Source organism: Protopterus annectens, chromosome 4.part0, assembly GCF_019279795.1.
Source record: "Protopterus annectens isolate FY-2018-M chromosome 4.part0, PAN1.0, whole genome shotgun sequence".
In the NCBI taxonomy this organism is placed as follows: Eukaryota; Metazoa; Chordata; order Ceratodontiformes; family Protopteridae; genus Protopterus; species Protopterus annectens.
The window spans coordinates 1,604,052,071-1,604,071,766 of record NC_056733.1 but is presented as its reverse complement, the minus strand read 5'-3'; the positions used below and the strand labels follow the sequence as shown (position 1 = coordinate 1,604,071,766).

Genomic DNA, 19,696 nt, shown 5'->3' with positions numbered 1-19,696 from the left:
AAATGTAAATTGATTTGTGCATTCAAATTTAATTGAAGCCTTTTCATTGGTTCATTGGTTTTAATAGAGTTATATAAATGCTTGTGTTAATTTATACTAGCATCTGATGAAGTCCAGTGGATGGGACGAAAACGCGATTTATTTCGGAAGAGCGTTAATGTCATAGTGTTTTGTGCGTGTCTTGTGACAATAAAAGCTGGTTTTAACTGTTTGGAGATCTTCCTTCCTGGGACTGCACTCCTTTTGGATTTATTAGTGTTTTGTGGAGAGCTGCCGCTTTTTTGTACTTTTTTACCAATGTCTTTGTTTATGAGTTCCATGATGATATGTTCCATGGCCTTGCAGACCAGGCTGGTTAGGCTAATAGGGCGATAGTTCTTGGTTTCAGTGATGGCTCCCCCTTTGTGGACTGGGATAACTGTTGCTGTGCGCCATTCAGTGGGCACAAAGCCTGACATGAGGCTATGATTGAACATGGTGCTTAGGTGGGGAGCCAGTTCATTCTGAAGTTCATGTAAAACTCAGCCTGGGATGTTGTCCAGTCCCATGGATGCTGTGTTTTTGGCTTTAGAGAGTGCATCTTTTACCTGTGTAGTTGTGATTACAGGGACTCTGCATTCTTCCTATATGGATATGGGCTCTTTAAGGGGTGAGAGGGTTGTCTATGGCAGGGGGCCACCAGATTGGCTTCCTTTTTCTTAGAGGATAGCGTCTTGGTTCTGTTTGGGATAGCATGATCCATGCACTCGTGTAAGTGCTTATAGAGTGCATTTGTATAGGATTTAGCAATTGTAACTGTATTGTCCATCTGCATGGGTGTCATGAAGTTCACCACTTCTGTCTTAAGAAGCATGAAGTTGGCTTTGGAGACATTTTTTACCATGGTTTCCTTAATGGGGGGTGGGGGCAGGATGTGGCGATCTAGGGTGATTAGCTTATGGTTGGATCTGACCAACGAGGAGTTGACTTCAGGTGTGGAACACCAGTTACTCATGTTGGTAATGAATAGGTCTAGGATATTGTTGCCCCTGGTGGGGATGTGGATAAGTTGATCCAGGGCATTGGAATTTATGAATTCCAGAAAGCGTTGAGTGAAAGAGTTGGTACATGAGTAGTTTTCCGAGTTAATGGTGGGGTAGTTGAAATCGCCCATTATTAGCGTGTTTGGTTGAACCTTAATATTTTCCAGTATATCAAGAAAAGATGAGTGTGAATCCTGGGGCATGGTGGGGGATCTGTAGCAAGCTACAATTTGGATTGCAGTTTTGCCCAGAGTTAGTTGCACTTGGATAACCTCAGATGCATTATGCTGAGCAACTAGCCTGGAGGTGTGGATATCCTTAATGAATATGGACACACCTCCGCCTTTGGTGTTCCGGTCCAGGTTAGATTGCCGAAAAGTGTGGCATGAGTTATAGACTGGTAATGCAGGGGTGCTATCTGGAGCCGTGAACCAGGTCTCAGTCACTGCACAGATATCGATGTTCTCCATTTTAAGGAGTGCCTCAAGGGAGTGCATTTTGAGATTTAGACTTCTAGCATTGAGTAGCATTACCCTCAGTTTTTGCTTGCCTGTTCCTGTTATGGTCATTAATTTGTCATTTGAACCTTGCTAAAAAAGGCACTATAGGGGTGGCAAGAACCTTAGCCAGTATCCGGAATCCCAGGGGTGACGAGTGCAGGCCATCTCTGGCAAAGCATCATGGTCTGTCGACCATGTCGTTCCAGGCAGATAGATACTGAATTCCCTTAGAGTGACACCAGAAGCTTAATCAATTGTTGAAGTCAATCATTTTGTCCTTGTACTGCGGTATCATTCTGAGCAATGGCAAGATGCTACTCAGACTTAGGGTCATACCTGCCTGGGCTACAAGATCAGAGTGCTCTTCCATGTCTGTTTTCATGTAGTCCAGGGAGGTACATCTGAGGTCATTCACACCAACATGGACAATGAGAGAGTCATATTTGTACTTGTTGACAGTAACCGTCTCCTTGTTTAGCCTGGTGAGTGGGACATCAGTGTGCCTGACTATAGAGTCACCTATGACTAGAGCGTTGGGTACGTAGTTTTGCCTTATGAGCTGTGGTTGAGTGGCACACTGAGTCTGTGGGCTATTTGTCATTTGGGTTGTGTTGGGAGAGTGGAGGTTGCTTGTGTTTCTGCTTTGGAGGTCTCTGTTGCTTGAGCAGATTATTATTGAGAGCCTCCATGAATGTTTTTTTTGTTTCTATGTGTGGATTTTGGTGGTGTAAGTTTAGTGGGACTATGTGATGAATGTGGTGTGGTGCAAGTGTTTACCTTCTCCTCTTGACTGTCAAGTTCAGTCTTTGTTGGAGAGAGCTTTACCTCCAGTTTGGCTATATAAGTGCATATCTCACAGGTTGTAGTGTTAGGTAGCAGGAGGAGCGGGTTGTTTGTGTACGAGGCAGTTGCTACATTGCCCCAAGATGCCCAGATTCATCAGATAGACAAGAGTTAACACTGGGAGCTGACCCTTGGACATGCCTGAACAAAAAACTATTTTTCTCTAGACAAGTGAGGAAAGTGAGTACAAAAACTGTTTTCCTCTAGGTAATGAGGGTTGAGTGCTGTAGTAATTTGTAGCTTCTTTAGTGCTTACAAGTTCTGAACAAGTGCTGAGCACGACTAAGCAAATTCAAGTGTCTGTGGAATATTAAGGCAAAAGCCCTTAGTTGTTTGTATTTTATTATTAAACAGTTACTCATTCCTTGCTGTGTGGTTTGGGATTATTTTTTGTTTTGGTGATTATTGTTGCCTATTGGCAGTAGTTTGTGTTTTTGGACGTAGATAGAGTTTTTCTAAAATGATGGACTTCTAACATACAATTTTATTTTACATTTCTGGTGGTTGAATTCTGGTGTTTATTGAAAATGATTTATTTACATTCTTGTAATCATTTTACTTATTATTAAATGTTTTCCATTACTTTATACTGTGGCTAGACAATCAGTGTGTACTTTAGAAATTAGAGAATGTTTATACCTGTTTGATACTCCCCAGGTCATCTCGAATGCCTGGCTGCTTCTGGTCATAGCTATAATTTATTTTGATATTTAATTTTTTATGACTGATCACCCTTTGAAGTGCATGTAGACCTGTCTGACTCTGGTGGCAGGATTTACCATTTGTACTGGGGAGGGGGCACAGCTGAAAATCTGTGTTGGGCTTCCCATAACTGTTAGAGTGTGTGAGATTTAAATTTATTGTGAGTGTGAGTGAGTCAGAGGTCTTAAACTGGAACATATTGCTCTAAGTGTATAATAAGGGATCACATATGGGGTGGATGGAGGTATATAGTCCAATCCCAGGAAAATAGAGCATGTTCATGTTGTGTTCTTAAGGAAAATTGTCGAATTTTACTCTTATGTGATTTGTGCTCTGGTGTTTTCCATGACGTGCCCACACTGGAGTCAGTGGTGAGGATTGAAGCTCCTTAATTACCGACCTGGATTTTAAGTGGGGGACGTCACATTATTGGTGTCAGTCTGGTGGGATATTGGCCAGACTTCATATTATTTGGTGGCAGTCACAGAGTGTGTGTGTGTGTGTGTGTGTGTGTGTGTGCACGTGTGTGTGTGTGTGTGTGTGTGTGTGTGTGTGTGTGTGTGTGTGTGTGTGTGTGTGTGTGTGTGTGTGTGTGTGTGTGTGTGTGTGTGTATGTATCAGAGTCTGACTTTAGCTGTGCTAGCAGGGTGGTAAATTTGTTGGCAAAGCAATTTCTTATGAGTTGGGAGGTTAGTAGTGCAACCTTAAAAGAAGCTATGCAAGTTTTTCAGTGTGTGTGGAGGTGGAGACTGTACACACACACACACACACACACACACACACACACACACATATATATATATGTGTGTGTGTGTGCATTGTGTAGAACAGTCAATGTGATCTATTATGCGTTCTGTCAGGAATGCTTTGCCTTTTCCATCGGTAAAACTAACCAATGTTTCAAAGATAGGATCTTGGAACATTTGGGTGAAATTAGGAATAGGAGAGAGACCAATGCACTTTCTGTGCATGTCCAGAAGTCAGGGCAACACCATACATTTAGGTTTTTTACTCTTGAGATTATTAAGCTAGGCATCAGAGGGGGTAGTATTAAGAACGCCACTGAGGCTAGGGAACAAAGTTGGATACTAAATCACCAGGTTTGAATAACTGCCCTTAAGATGTGCCCCCTCTTACACTGATCTATATCAGGTTACATCTTTAGAGAACTTGCATGGGTATAGCTATGTTGCACTGATTAAGCAGATTTTATGTGTCAAGACCATTGCTATTACAAAGCAAAGTCCAGTAGATTTAGAATAGAATGCTGCTTTACTTCTTAGGATTCAGTATTAATATTTGTGTTTTGTTTTTTTATGAAATTATAGAGTGGCACAGATTGCATAACAGCATAGTACATCTTTTATAGTGTTGTTGCTTTAAACCATAGTGTCCAAGTGCCTTATCTTGTATGTGATGTCATAGTTATGAGACGAACAAGAAATCAGTGCTTGCTAATAAGGTGGGAATGAATTAAGGTATTTTATTGCATTTTATGTGCTTATTTGTCAGTTTAAATATGTTTTATGAGTTTGGAAGTAATGTCTTTGTATTTAAGAGATATTTTCAGTGTGTTTCTTAGTCTGATGAAGCGTTGGTTCATTTAATGCGAAAGCACTCACTTGTGTACTGGTTTTGAATCAACTTATTTTCTTTTACAAGCTGCTTTTTATCTTCAGTTGCCATGTAAGTCACAGTATTTGTATTGTTTGATACTTTTGTTTTTATTTTATATGCGACTGTACCCGATAGTATATATTTTTACTCCTGAATGTATTAGCCTCTCCGTGAACATCTCTGGTTTCCATCTAGGATGCCATTATTAATAGCCTGCTGGAGAGCGCTCCTCCTACTTTTACATTTCCCTGATAGAAGGTAAGCAGGATCTACTTCTCATAGGTTCATAGGTAGGTACTAGGCTATCGGCCCTGGGGCCTATACAAACCCAGCCAAAAAGGTACCCTGGCTTTTGCCACCCAAGAAAATTAGCGTGTAGCATGGAGGGATTGGGATTTATTTAAGTGGAGCATGTCCAACAGCTCTGGGTTTGACATAGCTTTGTATGTTAGGCAGAGGTCACCTCTGAGTAGTCAATATGCGACAGAGTAAAGCTAGAGTTTTTTGAGACGATCTGCGTAGGGCATCTGTTTGAGGCCAGTAATCCTCTTTGTGAGGTATTTCTGTGGCTTTTCCAGTTGTTGTAGATGTCTTGTGAGGTACATACCAAAGGGGGCGTTGTACTCTGTAATGGGTCTAATGAGTGATGAGTAGAGGGGAACAATTACCTCTTTTTTCCTGGATGAGAAACTTTTTGTGATGAGGTGTGCCGCATAGAAGGATTTCCTGACTACTGTGGCGATGTGATTATCAAAAGAGAGACTACTGTCCACCTGTGTCCCAAGGTCTCTTATCACACTTTCGGTGTTAAGTATACTACCGCCTATGTTGTAGTTCATGGGTACAGAGTTTTTATCAAAGGGGATGACAATGCACTTTTTGGCATTGAGCTTGAGGCCATGGCTTTGACACCAGGCATCTGTCTCAGTGAGGCCCTTTTGTAGGATGTCCACATCATTAAGAGTTTCGATTATGGCTCCTAGTTTGCAGTCATCTGTGAACTTCATTAGCTAAAGACCTTCTGTATTCGCCTGTACTTCAGAGAAGTAGATACCAAACAGGAGAGGACCCAGGACTGAACCCTGTGGTACTCCACTTGTCACTGGTCTGAAGTTGGATTTGGAGTCTGCTACTTTCACAGTGTGGGTTCTGTCAGTGAGCCAGTTGGCAACCCATCTTGTGACATAGGGATTTATACCTAGGCTAGTGAGTTTATCTATAATTCCAGAGTGGGGGATGGTGTTGAAAGCCTTGCAAGATCTAGATAGGCTGTGTGAACCACCTTAGCCTTGTCTACAGCTTTGGTGACTGCTTCAAGGAAGTCTATCAGGTTTAGGAGACATGATCTGCCTTTTACAAACCCGAACTGGGTGGGGTCCAGAGTTTGGAGATTACCAATGTCTTTGTTTATAAGTTCCATGATGATACGCTCCATGGCCTTGCAGATCAGGCTCATCAGGCTAATGGGGCGGTAGTTCCCGGGGTCTGTGGTGGCTCCCTCCTTGTGGAGTTGGATAGCCATCATTGTGCGCCATTCAGCAGGCACAAAGCCTGAGGTAAGGCTATGAATGAACATGGTACTAAGGTGGGGTGCCAGTTCGTTCTGTAGTTCATGTAGAATGCAGCCTGGGATGTTGTCTGGTCCCATGGATGCTGTGTTCTTAGCTTTACATGTGCAGCCGTGATTACAGGAACGTTGCATTCTTCCGGTATAGACATGGGCTCTTTAGGGGGTGAGAGGGGGGGTAAAGTTGGCACTAAACCTATCTGGCAATATCAGTTGGGTCTGTATATTTAGTGCCATTGTGCTGCAACTCAGAGCAATCTGAGTGTTGCCACTGAGATTCCTGACATAGCTATAGAATGCTTTGTGGTTGTCTTTAGAATCAGTGGCGATTTTGTTTTTGTAACTAGCTTTGGAGGATTTTATCAGGGATCGCAGCTTCTTACTGAGGCTGACCAGGGAGCTCCTCCACTCATGGGATTTTACTCTCTTTTGCAACATTTCTTCCTTCTGTTGTACAGTTTGTTTATGGCAGGGGACCACCAGAGAGGCTTCCTTTTTTTGGAGGATAGAGTCTTGGTTCTGTTTGGGATAGCACGATCCATGCACTCATGTAAGTGCTTATAAAGTGCAATTGTGTAGGGTTCAGTAGTCGTAAATGTATTGTCCATCTGTATGGGTGTCATGAAGTTCACCACTTCTGTCTTAAGAAGCATGAAGTTGGCTTTGGAGAAAATTTTTACCATGATTTCCTTAATTGGGGGGTGGGGGCAGGATGTGGATATCTAGGGTAATTAGCTTATCGTAGGATCAGACCAATGAGGTATTGACTTCGGGTGTGAAACACCGGTCACTCATGTTGGTAATGACTAGATCTAGGATATTGTTGCCCCTGGTGGGGGTGTGGATAAGTTGATCCAGGGCATTGGAGTTTATGAATTCCAGAAAGCGTTGAGCGAAGGAGTTGGTACATGAGAGCTTTTCCCAGTTAATGGTGGGGTAGTTGAAATCGCCCATTATTAGGGTGTTTGGTTGAACCCTAATATTTTCCAGTACATCAAGAAAAGAGGAGTGGGAATCTTGGGGCATGGTGGGTGATATGTAGCAAGCTACAATTTGGATTGCAGTTTTTCCCAGAGTTAGTTGCACTTGGATAACCTCGGCTGCATTATGCTGAACAACTAGCCTGGAGGTGTGGATATCCTTAATGAATATGGACACACCTCCGCCTTTGGTGTTCCAGTCCAGGTTACATGGCTGAAAAGTGTGGTATGAGTTATAGCCTGGTAGTGCAGGGGTGCTCTCTGGAGCCTTGAACCAGGTCTCAGTCACTGTACAGATATCGATGTTCTCCATTTTAAGGAGTGCCTTGAGTGAGTGCATTTTGAGATTTAGATTTCTAGCACTGAGTAGCATCACCCTCAGTTTTTGCTTGCCTGTTCCTGTTACGGTGGTGAATTTGTCATTTGAACCTTGTCTAAAAAAGGCACTATAGGGGCGGCAAGAACCTTAGCCAGTATCCGGATTCCCAGGGGTGACAGATGCAGGCCATCTCTGGCAAAGCATCGTGGTCTGTCAACCATGTCATTCCAGGCAGATAGATACTGGATCCCTTTAGAATGGCACCAGAAGCTTTGTCCTTGTACTGTGACATAATTCTGGGTGATGGCCGAATGCTACTCAGGGCTAGGGTCATACCTGCCTGGGCTACAAGATCAGAGCGCTCTTCCATGTCTCTTTTCATGTAGTCCAGGGAGGTATGTCTCAGGTCGCTCATACCAACATGAATAATGACAGAGTCGTATTTGTACTTGTTGTGGAGTGACCTGAGTGTGTGGATTATGTGGCAGATCCTGGCACCCGACAGGCAGCTGATAGTAACCTTCTTCTTGTTTAGCCTGGTGAGTGGGGCATCAGTGTGCCTGACTATAGAGTCACCTATGACTAGTATGTTGGGTACGTTGTTTTGCCTTATTGGCTGTGGTTGAATGGCACACTGAGTCTGCGGGCTATGTGTCATGTGGGTTGTGTTGGGGGGATGGAGGTTGCTTACGTTTCTGCTTTGGAGGTCTCTGTTGCTTAGACAGATTATTATTGAGAGCCTCCGTGAATGTTTTTGTGTTACTATGTGTGGATTTTGGTGGTGTAGATTTAGTGAGACTTTGTGATGAGTGTGGTGCAAGTGATTACCTTCTCCTCTTGACTGTCAAGCGCAGTCTTGATTGGAGAGAGCTTTACCTCCAGTTTGGCTAGATAAGTGCATCTCTCATAGGTTGTAGTGTTGGGTGGTGGGAGGAGAGGGTTGTCCGTGTACATGAGGCAATTTCTACATTGCCCCAAGATGCCCATATTCATCAGATAGGAGAGAACACTGGGAGCTGACCCTTGGACATGCCTGAATAAAAAACTATTTTCCTCTAGATAAGTGAGGAAAGTAAGTACCAAAACTGTTTTCCTCTATGTATTGAGGAAGGTTGAGTGCTGTAGTAATTAGTAGGTTATTTAGTGCTTACAAGTTCTGAACAAGTGCTGATCATGAATAAGCAAATTCAAGTGCTTGCCACAGAATGATGCCACAGTACAAAGACAAAATGATCGATTTTAACAATTGGCTAAAATTTTGTCGTCATTCAAAGGGGATCCAGTGTCTGTCAGCCTGGGATGACATGCTCGACAAGCCACGTTGCTTCGCTAGGGACGGCTTGCACCTGTCACCACTGGGCTTTCGGATATTGGCAAAGGCTCTTGCCACCCCCATAGTGCCTTTTTTAGGCAAGGCTCAAAAGTCAAACCCACCCCCATAGACAGCACAAGGAACAAGAAACTAAGGGTAATGCTGCTAAATGCCAGAAGTCTTAACCTCAAGATGCATGCACTCGAAGCTCTCCTCAGTATGGAGAACATCGATAACTGTGCAGTGACAGAAACCTGGTTCAAGGCTCCAGAGAGCACCCCAGCACTACCAGGCTATACCTCATATCATCCTTTTCGGCCCCAAAACCCGGACCGAACCACAAAAGGAGGGGGAGTTTCCATATTTATCAAGGATATCCACACCTCCAGGTTAGTGGCATTGCATGAAGTATCAGAGACCATCCATGTGCAACTAACAGTGGGCAAGACTGCTTTTCAGTTTATAGCATCCTACAGACCACCCTCTCAAAGTCAGGAATCCCATTCGGCTTTCCTGAAAACATTGGAGAACATGAAGATCTCTCCGAACACCATTATATTGGGTGACTTCAACTACCCAAACATTGACTGGAAGCACTACTCAAGCCCCAGCACCTTAGCCCAAAGATTCCTGGAAATTATAAACTCAAATGCTATGGAACAACTAGTCACCACTCCCACAAGAGGGGACAACATACTAGACCTGATCATTACCAACATGGGGACTCTATGCTCCACACCAGAAGTATATCCCTCATTGGTAAGATCAGACCATAAATTAATTTCACTGGATGTCCACATCCCGACCCCACACCCAGCCCAGAAAACCACAGTGAAAAACTTCTCAAAAGCGAACTTCTCACTTCTCAAAACTGAAGTGGAATCCTTCAAGGCCCCAGGGCCAGTGGAAACTACAGCCCAAACTGCAGAATCCTATATAAATGCATTCTACGGACATCTCCAGGAATGCATGGATCATGCTATCCCAAACAAAACCAAGACCCAATCATCCAAAGGCAGGCGTCCAGTCTGGTGGACCCCTGCCATAAATAAACTGTACAACAGAAGGAGGAAGCTACTACATGATAGAGCAAAATCCCTAATAGGGAAGGCATCTCTGATCAGTACTAGCAAAAAATTACGATCCTCATAAAATCCTCCAAGGCCAGCTTCGAGAGAAAAATTGCACAGGACACCAAAGACAATCATAAGGCTTTTTCAGTTATGTTAGAAACCTGGGATGCAACTCCCAGACTTGTTCTGAGTTGATTCTAAATGACAAAAAATACACTGAACCCACAGACATCGCCAATATCCTGGCAGACAGGTTCAGTGCAAACTTCTCCACCCCCCCCCCAAAAGAGCAAGTATCTATCCCGGCAGAGGGCTGCCTCCCAAACATCTCAGATGCTCAGGTGAAGGCTGCCCTCTCCAAAGCAAAAAAACACTGCTTCCATGGGACCAGATGGCATCCCAGGTTGCGTCCTACATGAACTACAAGAGGAACTAATCCCTCAAATAAAACAGCTATACAATCTCAGACTCACTACAGGATATGTGCCCACAGAATGGCGTACAGCAACAGTGGTCCCACTCCACAAAGGTGGAGCCTCTACGGACCCTGGAAACTATCGCTCCATAAGCCTGACTAGCTTAGTCTGCAAGGCTATGGAGAGGATCATCATGGAGCTCATAAACAAAGACATTGCGGACCTACAGACACTAGATCCTACCCAGTTCGGCTTTGTCAAGGGCAGATCCTGCCTTTTGAACCTGGTTGACTTCTTTGAAACAGTCACCAAAGCCATAGATGAAGGGAAGGTAGTCCACACAGCCTATCTGGACCTTGCAAAGGCATTTGACACAATACCCCACTCGGGCATCATAGATAAGCTATCCAGCTTAAATATAAACCCCTATGTCACAAGATGGGTCGCAAACTGGCTCAAAAACAGAACCCACAGAGTGAGAGTTGCTGGAGCCATGTCAGACTCGAAACCGGTCACAAGTGGCATCCCACAGGGTTCTGTCCTGGGACCACTCTTGTTCGGTATATACTTTTCCGAGGTACAGGCAAACGTGGGAGGACTATGGCTCACCAAGTTCGCAGACGACTGCAAACTGGGCACCATAATCAACTCTCCAGCTGACACAAACATCCTTCAAAAAGGTCTCACAGAGACTGATAACTGGTGCCAGTGCCATGGTTTAAAGTTAAATGCCAAAAAATGTATAGTCATACCCTTTGGCAAAAACAATGTGCCCACAAAGTACCACATAGGTGGAAACCCATTAAGTACAGAGAAAGTTATTAGGGACCTGGAGACCCAAGTTGATAGCAATTTCTCCTTTGAAAACCACATTGCCAAAGTGGTTAGAAAGACCTTCTACATAGCCCACCTCATCACGAAGGGTTTCACATCTAGATCAAGAGAGGTAATCGTGCCCCTTTATTCATCCCTCATCAGGCCCATCATAGAATACAATGCCCCTTTTGGGATGTACCTTACCCGACACCTGCAGAATTAGAAAGACCCCAAAAGTATCTCACCAAGAGGATCAAGGGTCTCAAACAGATGCCATATGCTGCTCGGTTAAAAAAACTCCAGCTCTACTCAGTTGCATACCGCCTACTTCCAGGCGATCTATGCCTGACATATAAAGCTATGTCAAATCCAGAATTAATGGACATGCTCCACTTCAGTAAATCTAAATCCCTTAGAGCCACACGCTCGAGGGACTTGAACCTCAGCACAGAAATAAATAGAACTTGCTGGAGGGACAGGTTCATAACCCAGAGGCTCCCTTCGCTCTGGAATAGAATTCCAGTTCATGTGAGGCAGAGCACCTCACTGAATCTCTTCAAGAAGAATCTCGATAAGTGGATAGGGGATTGTAGGTTTGTCCCAGGGATTACTCCCGTGTCACTATTAAACAGAGGCACAGTAAACTAAACCTTAAAAAGGGCACAGTATACTCAAATCAAGGGGTGGCGTAAGCCATACAGAATCGGGCTAGGCTTATAATTGCCCCAGGGCAGATAGCCTAGTATGAACCTATGAACCTATGAACCTATAAAACTAAGAATCTGTGTCTGGACTAAACTAGTTACAGGAAAGGGGGGAAACAAGTGCAAATGCAGGCTTTTAAATCAGAAGGTTGAGAGAGATGGAAAAACTGCCCAAACGGCCAATAACTACAATTTCTAGGCCAGAACCACTCCTTATGTGGTAGATAGGTTACCAAGTGCTTACCACTCCCACTGATAAGCTAGAAGGCATCCCTCCAACACAGAAAGCTTGGGGAGGCTCAGAAGCTTACATACAGTCCTGGATACAGCAAATCTGAATCTGGACTACACTAGTTACAGGAAAGGTATTTTTTTAATATAGATATATATATATATATATATATATATATATATATATATATATATATATATGGGTCTACCTAACAACACCGAAAGCTGACAACACCGACGATGAGAACACCGACACCAGAAGATCGAAAACTGGGATGACCGACGGATGAAAACCCCGACGTTGAGAACACCGACATGTGAAAAGGCTGTGTAAGTATGCGGTAGTGACAGACGTTAGGGTGCGAGTAAGGTAAGTGTGCGATATTGACGGACTCTAGGGATAGGGGCGGGTTAAGTGAGTAAGGGTTAGGGCACGGGTTAGGTGAGTGTGCGATAGTGACAGTCTTTAGGGTTAGGGGCGGGTTAGGTGAGTGTGCGATAGAGACAGTCTTTAGGGTTAGGGGCGGGTTAAGTGAGTTAGGGTTAGGGCACGGGTTAGGTGAGTGTGCGATAGTGACGGACCTTAGGGTTAGGGTTTGGGTTAAGGTTGTAGATAGTTGTGTATGTAAGGTTTAGTGTGGGTTTGTAAGGATTTTGGTGTGCTTGTGTTGTGTGTGCGCTTTTTGGACAGGGGATTTGTTTTGTTTGTTGATTGTCGGGATTGTGGTGTGTCGGGCATGTGATGTTTCGTGTTTGTGAACTTTCGGTTATGTGGTGTCAGTGATTTCGTTGTCTGTGTTGTAGTGCATCGGTGTTGTTAGGTAGACCCATATATATATATATATATATATATATATATATATATATATATATATATATATATATATATAAGTAGCTAAAACAGCAGTAAAAACAATTCAAATGCAGTGCAAGCACCTTTCACTGGCCTGCCTTCAAATAACTTAGTGACTGCTCTAATTCAGGTCATCACTGAGCATGTGGTTATCCTGTTCCTTTGTCCGTAGGCTAGCAGATCCCTGTTATTGTTCTTTAATTATATACAACCGTAGAAGATAACATACCATGATGACAACAGACAGTACGGAACTGTAATATAACTTAAAAAAAGCAAAGAATGGCACCCCTGGATTGCTTACAGATTTGGTGAAGGTACCAGAACCATTCTTTATTTTCTTCCTTAAGATGTATTAAAGTGTTATCTGGTACTGTTTCATAGTTACCATATTTTTCGGACCATAAGACGCACTTTTTTCCCCCCGAAAGTGGGGAGGGGAATTAGGGTGCGCCTTATGGTCCGATTGCCGTCCATCGGGCATCAAGAAAGAGGTCACTTACCGATGTCTTTAGTGTGCCAGCCGAGGAAAGCGCGCAGGGTTCAGTGTGTCCACGGGAACAGGAAGAGGCGTGGGCGGTATTGCTGAAATCCCTTCTCACACAGAGCTTGGTCTCCGCCCTCCGCTATCGCGCTGATCTGAGCTGAATGCCGATCTTAGCCTGCCGGGTAAGCAGGTGCATGTCAGCTTGCTGTAGAGAGCGAGGCAGGGTGAGTGCAGTAAAATGTGTAGCAATAAGGAAGCTCTAGCTACCATTTGTCCCTCCTTGACTCCAGTGGGGCCACATTGCTATGCAGAAATCATTACTGGGCATATGGAAGAAGACAGTTGGCAGCAGATCTCTTTATGATGTGCCACAGTATAAATACAAGGCACCCCATAAAACTGCAACAGCAGTTATATCATGACTGATTAATTTCAATAGAAGGCAGTTTTATTTGATTTTCTTTGATCCCTCAAAAGTTTAAATGCATTCCACCATGTCTAAAGTTTAGCAAGACTTATATTTCTCCCCCTTCCCCACTTTTGAAGTTGTTGCTTCCATCAGCACCTGTCCCTGTCTTCTTGCCTCTCAGTACAGATGTGGGAACACACAGCTAATTGGAGACCATCATAAAGGGTGCAGGAGGGGATCAAACCCAAGAATTCAACACAAGGATGGTTGGGAGACCCTCATGAAGGGCTCAGTAGGTGTTCAGACCCAGAAACTTTAGGCTGTCCCTTTAAATCATACTCATGCACACACACACACATATGAATCATACACATATACAGACACATGTGTATCGCCAAACGGTATAACAACTGACAGTTCTTTCATTACTGTATTTTCCTCTGAAAAACAGATTCTCTAATGGTACAAAATGTCAAAGATGAAAAGATTAGCCTATAAAATTCCGTTTAAATTGGAGGTAGTGCAATACGCAAAAGAACATGGAAACAGAGCAGCGGCGAGACATTTTTGGCCACCTCCAACTGAAAAAATGATAAGAGAGTGGAGGAAACAGGAGGATCAGCTGCAAAAACTTATAAAACGAAGCACACTTTTCGTGGGCATGCTGCACAATGGCCACAGTTAGAAATGGACATGAAAGAATGGATCACATGTCACCGGAATAATGGCTTTTCAGTTTCTACAAAAATGATCATCTATGAAGCCAAACGCATTGCTGTAGAGAAAGGCCTTAAGGATTTTACTGGCTCACCAGCATGGTGCTACAGATTTATGAGAAGAAGCGGCCTTGCTATGCGCACCAAAACTAGAATTGCACAAAAAATGCCACAAGAATATGAATCGAAGATTCTGTCTTTTTATAAATTTGTAATTGATGCTAGGAAAAGAAATGATTTTCCAATGGACCAGATTGGGAATATGGATGAAGTCCCGCTAACCTTCGATGTGCCATCTAATAAGACGGTTGACCTCAAAGGTGCCAAAACAATAACCGTGAAAACCGCAGGACATGAGAAAACACATTACACTGCTGTGTTGTCCTGCTGTGCTGACGGCACCAAATTGCCACCGATGCTAATTTTCAAAAGGAAAACCTTTCCAAAAGATGTTATTCCACGTGGAGTTGTTGTGCATGTTCATGAAAAAGGATGGATGGACGAAAATGGAATGAAAGTATGGATTGAAAAAGTGTGGTCCAAACGTCCTGGAGGGCTTCTGAAAAAATCTGCTTTATTAGTGCTTGACCAGTTCAGAGCACATATTAGCGAAACAACAAAAAACAGATTTAAAGAGGTGAAGACTCATCTAGCTGTAATTCCGGGTGGTCTTACCAGCCAGTTGCAACCTCTCGATGTTTCAATCAACAAACCATTTAAAGTCTTTATGAGAGAAGAGTGGAACAAATGCATGGCTGCTGGGAATCATGATCTGACTCCAACAGGACGAATGAAGAGGCACACTATCACTCAAGTCTGTGAATGGGTTAAAACATCATGGCAGTCAGTGAAGGAGGAAATCGTTGTACGATCATTCAAAAAATGTGGCATTAGCAATGCCTTAGATGGAACTGAAGATAATATCATATATGAAGATAGTGAAGAAAGTGATACAAGTGATTGTCAGCAACTGAGCTTCCTAAATTCTGACACTAGCGATGATGAGTTTTTGGGGTTTCCAGAAAACTAGAAAAGTGCTTGAGTCTCTAAGTCTTTCCTCCTGTTGAGTTAACACTGTTTAATATTACCGTATTTTGTTATATTTTAATAAATATTTTATTATACTAGTACTAATTTGGTTCAGAATATTTTTTTCTTGTTTTACTGCTCTAAAAACTGGGTGCGTCTTATGGTCAGGTGCGTCTTATGGTCCGAAAAATACGATAACTGCTACCTTATGTTTTCTTTACAGAATAAAGTACAGACATACACTGAATAACAAATAATGACAACACGTTAAAAGTTCTTTGCATAACACTAGTACAATAAACAAGCAATGACAGCCTTCTTTTCTAAGCATTTTGGTGCATCACAGTGGAATATCAACTGACTCCCTTGTTGAAATGACATTCACCAAACTTCATTTCAGGTAATGATGTCTGGTAAAAGCAATATTTTTAACTGAAGACTGCATTTACTAATAAAAGCAACACTGCTTTAAATTTTGCAAAGTAACATTTTCCAGAATGGTGAACAAAACATATTCAGTATAAAACATAATGCTTGTATATCCTACAACTGTCTGTACATTAATCATCAAAACAAAAGTAAAAATGCAGTGGGTTAATCATGGCAAAGTTATCATCAAATCCTTTAAAGCTAGTTACGGAAACAAAATTGTGCATATTCTAAAGTCAACCACAAGGCATTCCATAGTTATGTCAAGAATCTACATGTCAATTATTCAGATCTGCTCTGAGCAACAGCACAATGGCAATACATATACAGAACCAACTGATATTGCCAACATATTGGCCGACAGATTCAGTGCAAACTTTATTCCCCTTTCACCCCCTAAAGGGCCTATAACAATACCTGAGAAATGCAAAGTCTCTATTATCATGGCTACACAGGTAAAAAATGCACTGTTCAAAGCCAAGAATACAGCTTCCATGGGACCTGATAATATCCCTGGATGTGTTCTACATGAATTACAAAGTGAACTGGCACTGCACCTGAGTACCCTGTTCAATCACAGCCTCTTTTCAGGTTTCATTCCTACCGAATGATGCACTGCTATGGTCATCCCTCTCCACAAAGGGGGAGCGACTACAGGCCCTGGGAACTACCGCCTCATTAGCCTGATGACTCTGATATGTAAGGCTATGGAGCACATCATCATGGATCTTATAAATAAGGGCATAGGGAATCCCCAAACTCTGGACCCCATGCAGTTGGATTTGTGAAAGGTAGATCATGCCTGCTCAACCAGATAAATTTCTTTGAGTCTATCACCAGAGCTGTGGATGAGGGCAAGGTAGTTCACATAGCCTACCTAGATCTTGCCAAGGTCTTTGACACCATCTCTCACTTAGGAATCATAGATAGACTCACAAAACTAGGCATAAACCCCTATGTCATAGGATGGGTTGCCAACTGGCTCACTGATAGAACCCACACTGTGAAAGTAGCGGACTCCATATCTGACTACTGACCAGTTACAAGGGGGTCCCACAGGGATCGATCTTAGGTCCTCTCCTATTTGGCATCTACTTCTCTGAGGTTCACACCAACACAAAGGGACTCTGGCTGACCAAGTTCACAGATGATTGCAAACTGGGAGCCATTAATGATTCTCCAGCTGATGTAGACATTCTACAAAAAGGCCTCACTGACACCAATGACTGGTGCCAAAACCATTGCCTTAAGTTCAATGCCAAAATGTGCATTGTCATTCCCTTTGGGAAAAATTTAGTGCCCATGAACTACCACATAGGTGGTAGTCCACTAAACACATGATGGTGTGATAAGAGACCTGGGGACACAGGTTGACAGCAACGTCTGCTTTGATAACCACATCACCACTGTAGTCAGAAAGTCCTTCTATGTGGCACATCTCATTACAAAAGGTTTCTCATCCAGGAAGAAAGAGGTCATAATCTCTCTCTACTCATCCCTCATTAGATGTACTATAGAATACAACGCCTCATTTGGTATGTACCTCAGTAGACATCTACAACAACTGGAAAGGACACAATCAATACCTCACTAAGAGGATCTTAGGTCTTAGACACATGCCCTATACAGACAGACTCAAAAAACTCCAGCTATACTCTGTCTCATATCGCCTTCTTAGAGGCGATCTCTGCTTGACCTACAAACCCATGTCTGACCCAGAGCTGCTAGATATGCTACACCTAAAGAAATCACAATCCCTCCATGCCACATGCTCCAGGGACCTAAACCTCATTACCACAATAAACAGAACATGCTGGTGGGACAGGTTCCTAACCCAGAGACTTCCCTTACTCTGGAACAAACTTCCCATTCACGTCAAGCAGAGCACTTCACTGGCTCTCTTTAAGAGAAATCTTAATAAGTGGATGGGCAATAGGAAGCTCACCCCGGGGATCACTTTAGTGGCCTTGCTTGACAGGGGTACTGGGGACTAACTTTGGGCGGCATGATGCCAGGGAATCTTCTTGGGCTAGGCTTGTATAGGTTCCAGGGCCGTTAGCCCAGTACACACCTATGAATCCTGAATATATTTGAAGACAAAAGCTTGTCTACACAACAGATTGACCTTTTCAAATGTATATCACCATACAAGAGTTAATAGTAGCTATTAAAAATGCAAATGTGAAAAGTTAATTTGTTATCAATGGAACCTGTTAAGAAAGCATGCACATCTAAAATGCACAAAATCTCCAGATGAGCAGCTGAGGCCTATAAACCATTAAATATTATTGTCACCTACAAATCCACTACTCCAGAAGTAGGTCCACTCATCTGATTCTGGTAGTGTTCCCACTTTTAGGCATTTAATATCAGCATTAAATTTTTCAGTGGGGTTATCATGCTTATTTCCTCTCTCTTCTGTAGCCGTAAGGAAAACTGAGTGCACCAATATACTACCAGTACCTTCTACAATACAGATGGAGGTCTTCCATGTTTAATTAATGATAAATTGCACACATACAAGCCTATACATGTTTTACCTGCAAATTTTAAAATGCTTTCATTTGTATGCAGTATTAAGAAAAATGTTCATCATTACAGCAGTCTGTTAGAAGGTCCATTTCTTCATTCACATGTCCAATATAAGTGCAAATAAGCAAAACACCCTCAAAAACGTGAAACACATATTGCCTGCAGGCAAATATTTTATTAGATTTTAACAAATATTTTTCAGAAAAAATACATTACTAAGATTAGTTAACAAAAATAATGACTATCCAGCCATGCAGGTAACTTGCCCCATATCCTGTTTACTTAATCACATATATCCTGTTAATTATACAGACTTAGAAATCTCACATGCTCTACTACATACATAGCAGAGAACACTACAGAAAAATTAAAATAGAGAAATAAGTGATGCTTGTGTCTATTATACATTTAAAAGTCAATCAAAATATATGCATAAAATACAGAGTAATCCAATGAATGAAAGTCTTTTAGAACAGAAAGTAGAACCTGTATAACCTCAAATTAAGATGGAATGCGTAATCGGTTTTTGGCACACTATGATGTTACGGGACAGCACAATATAAACACACTCAGCAAGTAAGCTTCTTTGATTACATGGCAGCATTTCATATATGTCCGAAAGACATTTCTGTTGAACAAATTGTATTTTCAGTGCCTAACTGATCCCATTAATGATGGTTTTAAATTTCCCCTGAATAATCCAATTAAAGATTCTCAAACAACTTCTACCTCAAGCATGTGCATCTACCTTTAAGATACTGCTCAAAAGCTTGCAAATGAACTAAATGAAAATATTCAGCCTATCAGTTTCTTTAAGCTTGTATGTGAACCTACTTCATGAATCAAAGTAGCACCTTGCCAGACAGAAAAGTTAATCAAGTGAGTGAGAGTTACCTATAGAAAATAAAACAAAGTTCTCCAAAAAGATCCATTAAATTTTCTAAGAGGCATATCAAGGAAAATCACGGATTGTCAACAAGCAGGATGTATAAAACAAGTGAAAATAGAAAATGATTTGCTTTCAGATGAACTGCAGATCTTCAAATACATTTGTCTTCTACTGACATTCTGGCTTCTTCAGTCTCTTGTCAAGGCTGGCCTATGTAGCTATAATAATACAGAAAGGTTAGATTTGTGTC

At 42.4% G+C, this 19,696-nt stretch overlaps 1 protein-coding gene across 2 annotated transcripts in view; it reads right to left on the bottom strand.

Moving 5' to 3' along the window:
• Positions 1–18,697: 18,697 nt before the first annotated feature.
• CD74 (CD74 molecule) overlaps positions 18,698–19,696 on the bottom strand; it is a 128,597-nt gene continuing 127,598 nt past the window's right edge. For both annotated transcript variants that reach the window (XM_044069374.1, XM_044069373.1), the window contains one exon: positions 18,698–19,664. In XM_044069374.1, coding sequence (XP_043925309.1) covers positions 19,657–19,664 — 8 coding nt within the window. In that variant the 3' untranslated portion in view covers positions 18,698–19,656. The remainder of the gene's footprint in view (positions 19,665–19,696) is intronic.